General features: G+C 38.5%; 1 protein-coding gene across 1 annotated transcript in view; it reads left to right on the top strand.

Moving 5' to 3' along the window:
• The window catches only part of LOC133539603 (histone-lysine N-methyltransferase SETDB1-B-like), a 51,476-nt gene that overhangs the window by 35,649 nt on the left and 1,029 nt on the right, over positions 1-14,798 (top strand). Inside the window, exons 18-24 of the mRNA XM_061881635.1 lie at positions 3,700-3,924; positions 3,992-4,162; positions 6,576-6,703; positions 8,389-8,408; positions 8,491-8,609; positions 8,686-8,942; positions 9,021-9,109. Of these exons, the coding sequence (XP_061737619.1) occupies positions 3,700-3,924; positions 3,992-4,162; positions 6,576-6,703; positions 8,389-8,408; positions 8,491-8,609; positions 8,686-8,942; positions 9,021-9,109 (1,009 nt within the window). The remainder of the gene's footprint in view (positions 1-3,699; positions 3,925-3,991; positions 4,163-6,575; positions 6,704-8,388; positions 8,409-8,490; positions 8,610-8,685; positions 8,943-9,020; positions 9,110-14,798) is intronic.

Raw genomic sequence — 14,798 nt, 5'->3', positions numbered from 1 at the left:
TCCACGATTCGATTCAATATCCATTCTTGGGGTCGCGATTCGATAATATATCGATTTTTTTTTTCTATTAAACGCGATTCCCGATTCAAAAACGATATTTTTCCGATTCAAAACGATTCTGTATTCATTCAATACATAGGATTTAAGCAGGATCTACCCCAGTCTGCTGACATGCTAGCAGAGTAGTAGATTTTTGTAAAAATCTTTTATAATTGTAAAGGACAATGTTTTATCAATTGATTGCAATAATGTAAATTTGTTTTAACTATTAAACGTACTAAAAATATGACTTATTTTATCTTTGTGAAAACATTGGACACAGTGTGTTGTCAAGCTTATGAGATGCCATGCAAGTGTAAGCCACTGTGACACTATTGTTCTTTTTTTTTATTTTTATAAATGTCTAATGATAATGTCAATGAGGGATTTTTAATAACTGCTATGCTGAAATTATAACCAATATTGATACTGTTGTTGATGATATTCATTTTTGTTTCACTACTTTTGTTTTGTTCTGTGTCGTGTTTGTGTCTCCTCTCAATTGCTCTGTTTATTGCAGTTCTGAGTGTTGCTGGGTCAGGTTTGCTTTTGGAATTGGATTGCATTGTTATGGTATTGCTGTGTAGTGGTTTGTTGGATTGATAAAAAGAAACATTTTTAAATGAGAATCGATTCTGAATCGCACAACATATTCATATTCATCTTCTTTTTTTTTTTTTACTATTAATGCAACTTCTTGAACAGGTGCGGTAGGAACCAGATGGATGGATTAAAATGCATGAGAATGTTTTATATTTTGAACGTTATTTTTAACACTCTGATTAACAGTGGAATTATTAATTACTTACCGTGTTAAGCAATGTCAGCTCAGATTTATCTGAGAGCCAGATCCAGTCATCAAAAGAGCCACATCTGGCTCTAGAGCCATAGGTTCCCTACCCCTGACCTAGAGTATGACTTAATAGACGTCCTCACAAATACATGAAGCATTAAATGCATTGAATTTAGTTTTTCCTTGCCCCTATCTTTTGACATTGTTGACATTAAATGTTGGCAAAGCTGGCAGGACCACCTCTGTGTGTCGCCAAAGTATCCACAGCCTGTAGACACGTGCGTACGTGAGCCATGAAGTTGGTGTGAGGCACCGCACGTTTCTATTAGTTAAAGTAACTATATATGGGGCGGTATAGCTCGGATGGTAGAGCAGCCGTGCCAGCAACTTGAGGGTTGCGGGTTTGATCCCGGCTTCCGCCATCCGAGTCACTGCCGTTGTGTCCTTGGGCAAGACACTTTACCCACCTGCTCCCAGTGCCACCCACACTGGTTTAAATGTAAAAATTAGATATTGGGTTTCACTATGTAAAGCGCTTTGAGTCACTAGAGAAAAAGCGCTATATAAATATAATTCACTTCACTAAAAAAGGGTGGGATTCAAAAAGTGTGTACTTCTTTCCATTACTCTTTTGAGATATGTTTAATTAAATTGTATTAAATTTCATTTTATCAATTAAATAGTATTTTCTTTTTTGTGATATAATAATATTGCCATTGAGCACAAGATGGTTCACTAAAGATATGTATGGATATTATGTACAACATGTGAAGTGAAGTGAATTATATTTATATAGCGCTTTTTCTCAAGTGACTCAAAGCGCTTTTACATAGTGACACCCAATATCTAAGTTACATTTAAACCAGTGTGGGTGGCACTGGGAGCAGGTGGGTAAAGTGTCTTGCCCAAGAACACAACGGCAGTAACTAGGATGGCACAAGCGGGAATCGAACCTGCAACCCTCAAGTTGCTGGCACAGCCACTCTACCAACCGAGCTATGCCGCCCCAATGTATGACGTGCAGTTGACTATGACGTACTCAAAATACATCAATCATATTTCCACGTCCGGTTCACCCTTGATACATCTCATATTTTCCGTGAAAAAAAGGGCACACGCCAGATTTTTCTGCATACGCCCGCTAAATACGTGAGGCCCCTGATCTTTTAATCAATCAATCAATCAATCAATCAATCAATCAATCAATGTTTATTTTTATAGCCCTAAATCACAAATGTCTCAAAGGGCTGCACAAAACACAACACAAACCACAACGACATCCTCGGAAGAACCCACATAAGGGCAAGGAAAACTCACACCCAGTGGGACTATGAAGAACTTTTGGTTCATCATTAAACGAAACATACTTTAAAAATAACCATATCAGGCAAAGAATGGGAGCGAATGTCAACACCAAAACTCTAGAATAACCTCAATGCTCAGATGTCATCAAACTGTTTTGAAAAGAAGAGAAGGTACAACGTGGTAAACATGCCGCTGTCCCAACTATTTTGAGACCTGTGGCATCCATACATTTTTTTGTATTCCGTTTGGGCAATTTTTGGGCACCACGCGATTTGATTTGATTCTTTGGGGTAACGATTTGATTCATAATCGATTCTTGATCCTTTTTTTAATAACATTGTGTGCCAGTTCTATGATAAACTATATTCGTCCATATAATAGAAAAAACACTCCGAACTATTTCTATATTATTTAAAAGAAAACTGGTTTTGCTTAATATAATGCTTCCCAAACATTTAATAAAGTCCAAATACAAATAAAGCAGCAAGAGAAGTGTCCAACACTTCTCTTTTCTAAAGTAAATATTTACAATTACATTTTCTGTATCAACAATATGATTTGCCTGAGTGGTTGAACAGGACAAAAAAAATAAAATCAATTTAGAATCCATCCATCCATCCATTTTCTACCGCTTATTCCCTTTCGGGGTCGCGGGGGGCGCTGGCGCCTATCTCAGCTACAATCGGGCGGAAGGCAGGGTACACCCTGGACAAGTCGCCACCTCATCGCAGGGCCAACACAAATAGATGGACAACATTCACACACTAGGGCCAATTTAGTGTTGCCAATCAACCTATCCCCAGGTGCATGTCTTTGGAAGTGGGAGGAAGCCGGAGTACCCGGAGGGAACCCACGCATTCACGGGGAGAACATGCAAACTCCACACAGAAAGATCCCGAGCCTGGGATTGAACCCAAGACTGCAGGACCTTCGTATTGTGAGGCAGACGCACTAACCCCTCTTCCACCGTGAAGCCCCAATTTAGAATCGTTAATCTGAAAAGATATAATATTTTTGACACCCCTATTATGCATGTTCTGTCCATCCATCCATCCATCTTCCTCCACTCATCCGAGGTCGGGTCGCGGGGGCAGCAGCCTAAGCAGGGAAGCCCAGACTTCCTTCTCCCCAGCCACTTCGTTCAGCTCTTCCCGGGGGATCCCCAGGTATTCCGAAGCCAGCCGGGAGAGATAGTCTTCCCAACGTGTCCTGGGTCTTCCCCGTAGCCTCCTAACGGTCGGACGTGCCCGAAACACCTGTCGGCTTGTGATTTTAAATCTTGTTTTCATTCTCTGCAAATATAAAGAACGTACCAAGAGACACACTAGGTGGCACAAAATGTTACTGTGTGCATGTTTTGATGCTATGTAACAAGACAGTAGTTACTGTCTGTTATGGTTGTTGTTTAACTCTGCTTAGCTATAACAAAGAAGTGTCCAATTCTACAAATCATGTTGACATATACCAGTGTTTTGCAAATATTTTCTGTACCCCGAGGCAGGATAAGGTAAGGAGATACAGTGTGTGTACTCTTAAGAGTTCTTTCACCTTTGCACTTTCAGGTAAAATCCTAACCGATGACTTTGCCGACAAAGAAGGTTTAGAGATGGGTGATGAATACTTTGCTAATCTGGACCACATTGAGAGCGTGGAGAATTTCAAGGAGGGCTATGAGAGCGAGGCTCACTGTTCTGACAGCGAGGGCAGCGGCGTGGACATGTCCAGGTTAAAAATTCAACCATCAGCCTTGGTGTCCGGTAACTCTTTTGGACGACAGGCCAAAAAAGGTGAATAGTCATAAAATCCCCGCATTGGTTGTCATGTTCTCTCATCGCCCTCTCCTCGTTTCTACAGAAGAAAGCTCAGGCTCGTCCGGGGAAAGCAATGGCGAGGACGATAAAGAGTCAAAAAGTGAGGATGAGAGTGACAGTTCAGACGACACGTTCGTGAAGGACAATTTATACAGCAGCAGCTCCGTGTGGAGGAGCTACACCACGCGTGGACAGGCCAAAGGCAACAAGGACGGTGAGTTAGCACTTAATAGGAGATCTGAGATGTTACCTTCTCGGCTCAATGTGACCGTACATTTCAAATGAGACGTGCAGGTACTACTTTGTACTAAACCCAAAACCAGTGAAGTTAACACGTTGTGTAAAATGTAAATAAAAAAAGAATACAATGATTTGCAAAACCTTTTCAACCTTTGTTCAATTGAATAGACTGCAAAGACTCTATACTTAACATTCAAACTGGTAGACTTTTTTTTGTGTGCAAATATTAGCACATGTAGAATTTGATGCCTGTAACATGTTTCAAAAAAGCTAGCACAAGTGGCAAAAAAAGACTGAGAAAGTTGAGGAATGTTCATCAAACACTTATTTGGAACATCCCACGGGTGAACAGGCTAATTGGGAACAGGTGGGTGCCGGTATTGGGTATGAAAGCAGCTTCCATGAAATGCTCAGTCATTCACAAACAAGGATGGGTCAACGGTCACCACATTGTGAACAAATGCATGAGCAAATTGTCCAACACTTTAAGAACAACATTTCTCAATGAGCTATTGCAAGGAATTCTATGGTCCGTAACACCATCAAAAGTTTCGGAAAATCTGGAAAAATCACTGCATGTAAGCGGCAAGGCCCGTGACCTTCGATCCCTCTGGATTTTATTGTCTGGACTCCACTTTGTTGCAAGATTATAGTCAAGTCTCAACTTTGCTGCAGGATTATAGTTCACAGCCTCCACTTCGCTGCAGGGTTTTAGTCCAGGGTCTCCACTTTGCTACAGGAGTATATAGTCCACGGTCTCCACTTTTCTACTAGGGTATAGTCCACGGTCTCCACTTTGCTACACGAGTATATAGTCCACGGTCTCCACTTTTCTTCTAGGGTATAGTCCACGGTCTCCACTTTGCTACTAGGGTATAGTCCACGGTCTCCACTTTGCTACGGGAGTATATAGTCCACGGTCTCATTTTCTACTAGGGTATAGTCCACGGTCTCCACTTTGCTACTAGGGTATAGTCCACGGTCTCCACTTTGCTACAGGAGTATATAGTCCACGGTCTCCACTTTTCTACTAGGGTATAGTCCACGGTCTCCACTTTGCTACAGGAGTATATAGTCCACGGTCTCCACTTTTTTACTAGGGTATAGTCCACGGTCTCCACTTTGCTACAGGAGTATATAGTCCACGGTCTCCACTTTTTTACTAGGGTATAGTCCACGGTCTCCACTTTGCTACAGGAGTATATAGTCCACGGTCTCCACTTTTCTACTAGGGTATAGTCCACGGTCTCCACTTTGCTACAGGAGTATATAGTCCACGGTCTCCACTTTTTTACTAGGGTATAGTCCACGGTCTCCACTTTGCTACAGGAGTATATAGTCCACGGTCTCCATTTTCTACTAGGGTATAGTCCACGGTCTCCACTTTGCTACTAGGGTATAGTCCACGGTCTCCACTTTGCTACAGGAGTATATAGTCCACGGTCTCCACTTTTCTACTAGGGTATAGTCCACGGTCTCCACTTTGCTACAGGAGTATATAGTCCACGGTCTCCACTTTGCTACAGGAGTATATAGTCCACGGTCTCCACTTTGCTACAGGAGTATATAGTCCACGGTCTCCACTTTGCTACAGGAGTATATAGTCCACGGTCTCCACTTTTCTACCAGGGTATAGTCCACGGTCTCCACTTTTCTACCAGGGTATAGTCCACGGTCTCCACTTTTCTACTAGGGTATAGTCCACGGTCTCCACTTTTCTACCAGGGTATAGTCCACGGTCTCCACTTTTCTACTAGGGTATAGTCCACGGTCTCCACTTTTCTACTAGGGTATAGTCCACGGTCTCCACTTTGCTACAGGAGTATATAGTCCACGGTCTCCACTTTTCTACCAGGGTATAGTCCACGGTCTCCACTTTTCTACTAGGGTATAGTCCACGGTCTCCACTTTGCTACAGGAGTATATAGTCCACGGTCTCCACTTTTCTACCAGGGTATAGTCCACGGTCTCCACTTTTCTACCAGGGTATAGTCCACGGTCTCCACTTTTCTACTAGGGTATAGTCCACGGTCTCCATTTTGCTACAGGATTATATTCATGCTTTCAGTTGGTAGCGCGGCCGTGCTAGGTTCGCCACCCACTCTGGTTTAAATGTACCTTAAATGTATCTTTAATGTATTATCTACATCTTAGAGATGTAGATAATGGGTTTTAGTATGTAAAGTGTTTTAGTCTCGAGAAAAAAGTGCTATATAAATATAATTTACTCCACTTTGCTGCAGGAATAATGTCCACAGTCGCCATTTTGCTTCAATTTTATCGTCATCATTTTTATTGCAATTGTTGGTCTCCTCTTGGATAAAATTCATGAAGAAATTATGTGGCCAGCAGTGAATAAAGGGGACTCTTTCTTATTGTCTTCTCAGAAAGTCAGGACGTTAAAGAAGGGACTACTACCGTTCCAGCCAAAGTAGATGAGAAGTCAGTGTCTGTGCCAGAAGAGACGGGGAAAAACAAAGTAGCATCCTGGCTCACCAACCAGGGACAGAAGAAGGTGAGGTCTAATGGTAACCAGGTTTTCTGTTCCAAGAAATATACATTTCATTAGGTACACCTTCTTTATTTAATGCCATCCTAGTCATAAACTGTATCAAAAAGCATAATGCTCAGCAAGGCTGCAATTAATTATCTATCAAATAAAAGGCTTTGTTTTATTAAAGGCGATAGAACAAGTTAAATAAAAGGCAAAATAAGGTTTAAAAAATGGTAAATAGAAGTCGAAGGTAAAATTAAGTTTATAAAGTACATTCGAGCCAATCAAAGACAAATTAAAGGTCAATATAAGTTGAAAGAAGATATAGAGAATGTAAACAGAAGCTAAAAGGATAAATATAAGGTAAAATGAGCCCAAAAAAGGTACATATAAGCCAAAAAAAGATAGATGGAAGAGGTATATAAGCTAGAAGGTAAAGAAAGGTAAAAAACTATCCATCCATCCATTTTCTACCGCTTATTCCCTTTCGGGGTCGCGGGGGGCGCTGGCGCCTATCTCAGCTACAATCGGCCTAAACAATAAGCTAGAAGGTAAAGAAAGGTAAAAAACTATCCATCCATCCATTTTCTACCGCTTATTCCCTTTCGGGGTCGCGGGGGGCGCTGGCGCCTATCTCAGCTACAATCGGCCTAAACAAACAAAAAAAGAAGATAATTAGAAGTTAATTAAAAGGTAAAATAAGGTCTAAAAAATAAATAGAAGCCAAAAGAAGATAAAAAGAAGGTAAAGAAAAGGTGAATAGGGAAATATAAGCCAAAAGCAGATCAATAGAAAATAAATAGAAGCTAAAAAGTTATATAAAAGGTAGATAAAAGTTAAAAGAAGGCAAAATAAGGTTGATAGAAGCTAACAAAAAAAAGGTAAATATAAGCAAAAAAGACGATAAATAGAAGGTATATAGAAATTAAAAGGATAAATATGAGGGAAAAAAAGGTAAATATAAGATAAAGGAAGGCAAATAGAAACTAAAAGAAGATAGCTAGAAGGTAAATAAAAGGCAAACGAAAATAAATAGAAGTTAAATAAAATGTCAAAGTAAAAAGAGTAAATATAAGCCAAAATAAGATAAGTAGAAGGTAAATAAAAGCTAAAAAATAATAATTACAAGGTAAATAAAAGGCTAACAAGGTTAAAAAAGGTACATTTAGCCAAAAGCTAGCATAGCTCGGTTGGTACAGCGGCCGTGCCAGCAACTTGAGGGTTGCAGGTTCGATTCCCGCTTCCGCCATCCTAGTCAATGCTGTTGTGTCCTTGGGCAAGACACTTTACCCACCTGCTCCCAGTGCCACCCACACTGGTTTGAATGTAACTTAGATTTGGGTTTCACTATGTAAAGTGCTTTGAGTCACTAGAGAAAAGCGCTATATAAATATAATTCACTTCACTTCAAAGAAGGTAATGTAATGAAGGTTACGGCAAGTACAAAATATTTGATTATTTCAACTATTTTCCATAAAATACGCATTGAGCGTATGTTTTATTTAAATAATCAAACAAACTAATTGACAGATTAGTTAATTACTAAAATAATTAATATCTGCAGACCAAATGCTCATTATTGATAGGTTATGTCCAAATACAGTAATATGTTGTATTGTGGTGCATCGCAGAGCCCCAATAATCAGAGCAATAAATGAATAGGCTACCTGTGTCAATCTTATGATTCTTTGCTTTTTCTATCCTAGGAGTCTGCAGAGGGCAAGAGGTGCGTCACTACTACCGTCCTCACCTTCCTGCATTAAAATATCACCCATTGATCACTTTGATTGATTTCCTGTTGCTCACAGCCAAGTGAAGCCTGACTCTGCAAAGAAGCCGGAAGTGACCACTGTCTCCGACAGTGACGACGTCCAAACCATCAGCTCGGGTTCTGACGACAACAGGGAGAAAGAGAAACCCCCCACTGGTACAAAACGGAGAGAAACAAAATAGCAATTTGGGACTTTGTCTGATTTTAAGCCCCGCCCAACTTGTCTCTGTAGGCGTGGTTAAGAAGCAGGTAGCCGTGAAGTCCACTCGAGGCATCGCCTTGAAGACGGGTCACGGCATGATGGTTAAGACGGGGGCGCCCGCAGGTGTGACGTCACAAGGAGGCCAGGGTGCTAAACCGGGGCAGCAGGGACAGACGGGAGGGGGTGGAGAAAATGGCCACAAAAACACCCGGCTGTTTTTCGATGGCGAAGAATCGTGTTACATCATCGACGCCAAGCTGGAGGGAAACCTTGGCCGCTACCTCAACGTAAGTGTGTTCACAAAACAACTTCCTCTGTGTGATCACTTTTACAGCATGCTCTTTTTTGGTTTCTTTGTGCAACAGCACAGCTGCAGTCCCAACCTCTTTGTCCAGAACGTCTTTGTGGACACACACGACTTGAGGTTCCCTTGGGTAGCGTTCTTTGCCAGCAAGTGAGTTTTGTCTCGAAACATACGCTTTGATATTTTATTAATACTTTCAACAAGGATCATTTCTTACTAGCATCCTTTAACATTTTGCTGATAATCCACATGTCAGAAACAATCAACACAATTACCAAAACATTTGTAAAAAATTGATAATACCTCAAATAGTTGCTTCTTAATTCGATTCTTTTGTGCTATGGTGCTTTTTCGATGTGCTGCAGCATCATGACATGAAAAGAGTTTTTATATATTTGTATATATGTGTGTGTGTGTGTGTGTATATATATATAAATATGTATGTATGTATATATACTGTATATGTATATATGTGTATACATGTGTATATATATATATATATATATATATATGTATATATGCGTATATATGTATGTATATTTATGTATGTATGTATATATATACTGTATATGTATATATGTGTATATATGTGTATACATATGTATATATATATATATATGTATATATGTATGTATATTTATGTATGCATGTATATTTATGTATGTATGTGTATATGAATATATGCATATATATGTATATACATGCGTATATATGTATGTATATATATATATATATATGTATGTATATATGTGTATATGAATGTATATATATAGATATATGCATTTATGTATATATATATTTATACACATATATATTTATACATGTATATGCATATATATGTACACACATGCATATGTATAAATATATATGTGTGTGTATATATATGTATATATACATATATGCATATATATGTACATATATATGTATGAATGTACATACATATATATATGTATATATGCATATATATACACACACATATATATTTATACATATGCATGTGTGTATATATATGCATATATATGTACATATATATGTATGAATGTGTATATATTAGGGCTGGGCAACGATTAAAAATTTTAATCGAAGTTAATCGCACTATTTCTCCGATTACTCGCGATTAACTGCATTGTATACGCAAAGCCCAATAATGAATTCAAAAGTAGTGTGTAGTGCACCTTTATTGGAATATTCTCTCACATGAACAAAGGCGCCAAAACATTTGTTGTGCAAACACAATTTAAATCAGCCCTTGTTAAACAGTAGCAGTTAAATAGCATATTTTTTGAAAATCAACTCAAAAAATGTAAATACAAACATTTAAGCTTATTGCCACTGCCAGGGTATTTAAGTTATCCTGTTTGTTGTGGAAAATAAATATAATCTACATACAAATCTCTGAGCCACAATCATAACATCTGAACAGGCAATTTCTGAGGTAACAGCAGAAACATTTTTTTTATTATGTTTAAAAAACCTATATTATAGGTAGTGGGCTGTTTTAGGGAATTTTTGATCAAATCATCCGTAGTAGCAATATTAATAATGTTGTGTTTATTCTGCGTAGTGCACTTAAAATAATTATGACCATATCTAGGAATTGATATGATGGGAATTTTCCGATTGTTTGCTTGGTGCTTTGATAAACTGAACGCATATACATGGTACTATATTGTGATGTTATGACCCAGGGAAAAATAGAACTACCCTACCCAGCATGCAACAGGAGTGACGAGCATGCGCGGTAGCCCGGTATAGGTTGTGTCGCCATGACGGCATCTTGTATGTTGTGATATGCACGCTCTGAAAGCAAATGTTAAGAACTCAGCCAACACTCCTGGTCTGCATTATTCATAAATAGACAGACAACACATATACTCCGCTGCTTCACAGGACGCTGGATGTAGCCGGCAAAGTATTCCCATGCTAGCTAGCCGGTCTAGCAAGCACGCCTCATTCAGTCCAAAACAGCCCGATCATCCACATTCAGAATTGTTTGGCGGTTGTAAGTGATCCCGGAGTGACCACGCTGTAAGCCAGCCATGAAATTTGCAGAATTGTCCGGTATTTTTGCCAAATGTTCCATCTTTACCAAGAGCCCCTCGACCCCGAAGCCCATCCGGGCGACGCCATCTTTTTAAGAAAAGGCGTTAACAAAATAAAAGTATGTAAACAACATACGCAAATGTGCGATAAAATAATTGTCGGCGTTAATAGATTGATGAGTTAACTTGTAATTAACGCATTAATTTGCCCACCCCTTGTATATATATATATATATGTGTATATGTATATACACACACACACACACACACAAAAGGTGAAATAACTGAAAACATGTTTTATATCCTGTCCATCTATCCAATTTCTACCGCTTATCCCTTTTGGGGTGGCGGGGGGTGCTGGAGCCTATATTGTAGTTTCTTCTAAATAGCCACCCTTTGCTCTGATTACTGTTTTGTACACTCATGGCATTCTCCTGACGAGTTCATAATTTTGATGACACCTGTGACAATCTACAATGTAAATAGTTTTCTTTTTTTCCAAACGCATTGAAATGAGTTGTGTCCAAACAAGGTAAATATATATGTATACATCTATATATATATATATATATATATATATATATATATATATATATATATATATATATATATATATATATATCAAGAATGTGATTTTTTCATCTATAGTCGAATATCTGTATGTTTTATCTCTATAAAAATATAAAAAAAGATTTCCCGTTTTACTTCCTTTTTTTTTCGACCTACAATGTGTGTTAAAATCTTGATTCGTCTCTTTGCCATACCTGCCAACAACTACGGTTTTCCCGTAATGAGTACAGTTTTTGATAATCCAATGGTAAAAACTGCTGTTTATCATTAAAAATTATTAACTTAAAAATCGAAGCTACATAGCGAAGCAACTCCACTGGCAGGGGACAAATTATACGGGAAACATCAATGATGATTGGTTGGTTTACGTGTAAGAACATCCATGGTTGGTTGGTTGGTTTATTATAATGAGTCACGATTGGTTAAGATTAGGGCAAAACATTAAGGACAGGCCAATCATAGGCAACGTAGGGTGGGTCACAACAGACCTCCCAAATGACGACAAGAGAGGAAGGGAAGAGGGAATAATGAAGCGGGCGATTTATATATTTAAAAAATTATTGGAAGACAACTCAGTTCAAATTAGCAACATCTAATGTTTCAAGCAAATATTTCAAAGAATACCTTACATGTCTTTAAAGTAACAATGTAAACATCAAGTGTCAGACATAAATGTTCAAATTAGTGTCCGTCAATTTATACTTGATGAGGAGCACATTGTCCTTTACAGTGAACATTTTTTCATATCAGTCTGGAAAATGTTGTACCTCAGAAAAGTAAACCAACAATATAAATTTAAATTATGTAAATACCTCACAAACAGATGTTTGGCTTCGCTGGCTTCAAATATTGTTTCAGTTTGACTTGTCCAGCCCTGCTTTCCACCCGAGTGCGGTAGAAAAATAGAGGGATGGATTGAGGATTGATTATAACTAATTATGAATTATAATTACTGAAAGAAACACCACCTAATATTTTCTTATTGTCTGCTCTGTCGTCCACAAGTTACAGACATATTCCGTCTATTTTACACTTGAAAAGTATTTGTCCATCTTCAACATTTATTTGTGTTCTAACACATTTACTCCTGCACATTAAGAACATTTTTGAACAGTTGAGAGCGATCCATAACACCATTTTTGTTGGTAAATGAGCGATCATCACACATCAACATATCTAACATGTAAATGTTGCCTCTTTGCCAGGTCAGCATTGCAAATGAAAATGTGTTAATCGCTTTATCCTGGATAAATAAACTGTTAATAATGTTTATACAAAAGTGTATATTATATATACAATTATATATATATAGTATTTATATAGGTGTGTGTGTGTGTGTCTGTATATGATGGACATGTGTGTATTTTGGGTATATGCATTTGTGTATTTATGTGATTATGTGTGTATGTATATATATATATAGTTATATGTATGTATGTATATATATATATATATATATATATATATATATATATATATATATATATATATATATATAAATTGTATATATGTGTGTGTATATATGTGTGTGTACATATGTATATATGTAAGTGTGTGTGAATTTAAATGTATTATATATAGATAATATATATCATCTACGCAGCAACCACTGAACTGAATTATATTATATATATTATTGTATTATATATTATATATATATATTGTATATGTATAGGGGTGCGACCTAATAAGTTTACTTCTTCCCACTCCCTTTTGAGCCAATCTTGACATCTACAAAAGATTAGTCACACGTAATGTTTTCAATGTAGGTGTAAAAATAATGTATTTATATATTTCTTTTGTATTTTATGTCATTCTCTTGTTTTTTTTTGCATGGCTCAAAATAAACCATTCATTCATTCATTCAAATAAATGTGCAATAAAAACATGTAAAATAGGTGGTACATGTTTATATACCTCATTACCCATAAGGCTTAGAACTGTGGACTAGTATAAAAATAAACATCTTGAGTCACAACATTAAGGGAGGACAAGCAATGTGCCGTTTGATCAATGAAGAGTTGATATTTTGTTACAAGTTTTTGTTTCTGCTTTGTCTGCACAGGAAATAAGCATATGTTTTTATTAGATAGTCGACGTGGGCGTTTGAGCGCTGCTCAGAAACAAATTTGATTGGTGGAAATGACACTGATTGGCTAAAATGTGCAGATAGAGTTGCAAGGCCGACCATAACTTGGTTAAAAGTTGCGTGAATTGGCGCGATTGTGACATGGTGACTTCCTGGAGGGACTGATTATACGTCGACATAAATATGTGGTTCTCAATTATTTTCTGTCACGCTGTCTTGCTTACAATGAAAAAAGTATCTTGATCTTTAAGTAATTGATTAAGAATGTAAATTAGGTTATACTGTTCATGTAATTTAAATTTGATTGGTATTTCAATTGGGCTTCACGGTGGAAGAGGGGTTAGTGCGTCTGCCTCACAATACGAAGGTCCTGAGTAGTCAGGGTTCAATCCCGGGCTCGGGATCTTTCTGTGTGGAGTTTGCATGTTCTCCCCGTGACTGCGTGGGTTCCCTCCGGGTACTCCGGCTTCCTCCCACTTCCAAAGACATGCACCTGGGGATAGGTTGATTGGCAACACTAAATGGTCCCTAGTGTGTGAATGTTGTCTGTCTATCTGTGTTGGCCCTGCGATGAGGTGGAGACTTGTCCAGGGTGTACACCGCCTTCCGCCCGATTGTAGCTGAGATAAGCACCAGCGCCCCCCGCAACCCCAAAGGGAATAAGCGGTAGAAAATGGATGGATGGATGGATGGATGGTATTTCAATTGGGCTTCACGGTGGAAGAGGGGTTAGTGCGTCTGCCTCACAATACGAAGGTCCGGAGTAGTCAGGGTTCAATCCCGGGCTCGGGATCTTTCTGTGTGGAGTTTGCATGTTCTCCCCGTGAATGCGTGGGTTCCCTCCGGGTATTCCGGCTTCCTCCCACTTCCAAAGACATGCACCTGGGGATTGGCAACACTAAATTGGCCCTAGTGTGTGAATGTGAGTGTGAATGTTGTCTGTCTATCTGTGTTGGCCCTGCGATGAGGTGGCGACTTGTCCAGGGTGTACGCCGCCTTCCGCCCGATTGTAGCTGAGATAGGCACGAGCCCCCCCGCGATCCCAAAGGGAATAAGCGGTAGAAATGGATGGATGGTATTTCACAATTACAGTAATGTTGTGCAAAAATAGATTTTGCACTTAACACTTTCAACAATT

This window comes from Nerophis ophidion, linkage group LG21, assembly GCF_033978795.1.
Source record: "Nerophis ophidion isolate RoL-2023_Sa linkage group LG21, RoL_Noph_v1.0, whole genome shotgun sequence".
NCBI lineage: Eukaryota > Metazoa > Chordata > Actinopteri > Syngnathiformes > Syngnathidae > Nerophis > Nerophis ophidion.
This window is presented reverse-complemented; position numbering and strand designations above follow the sequence as displayed.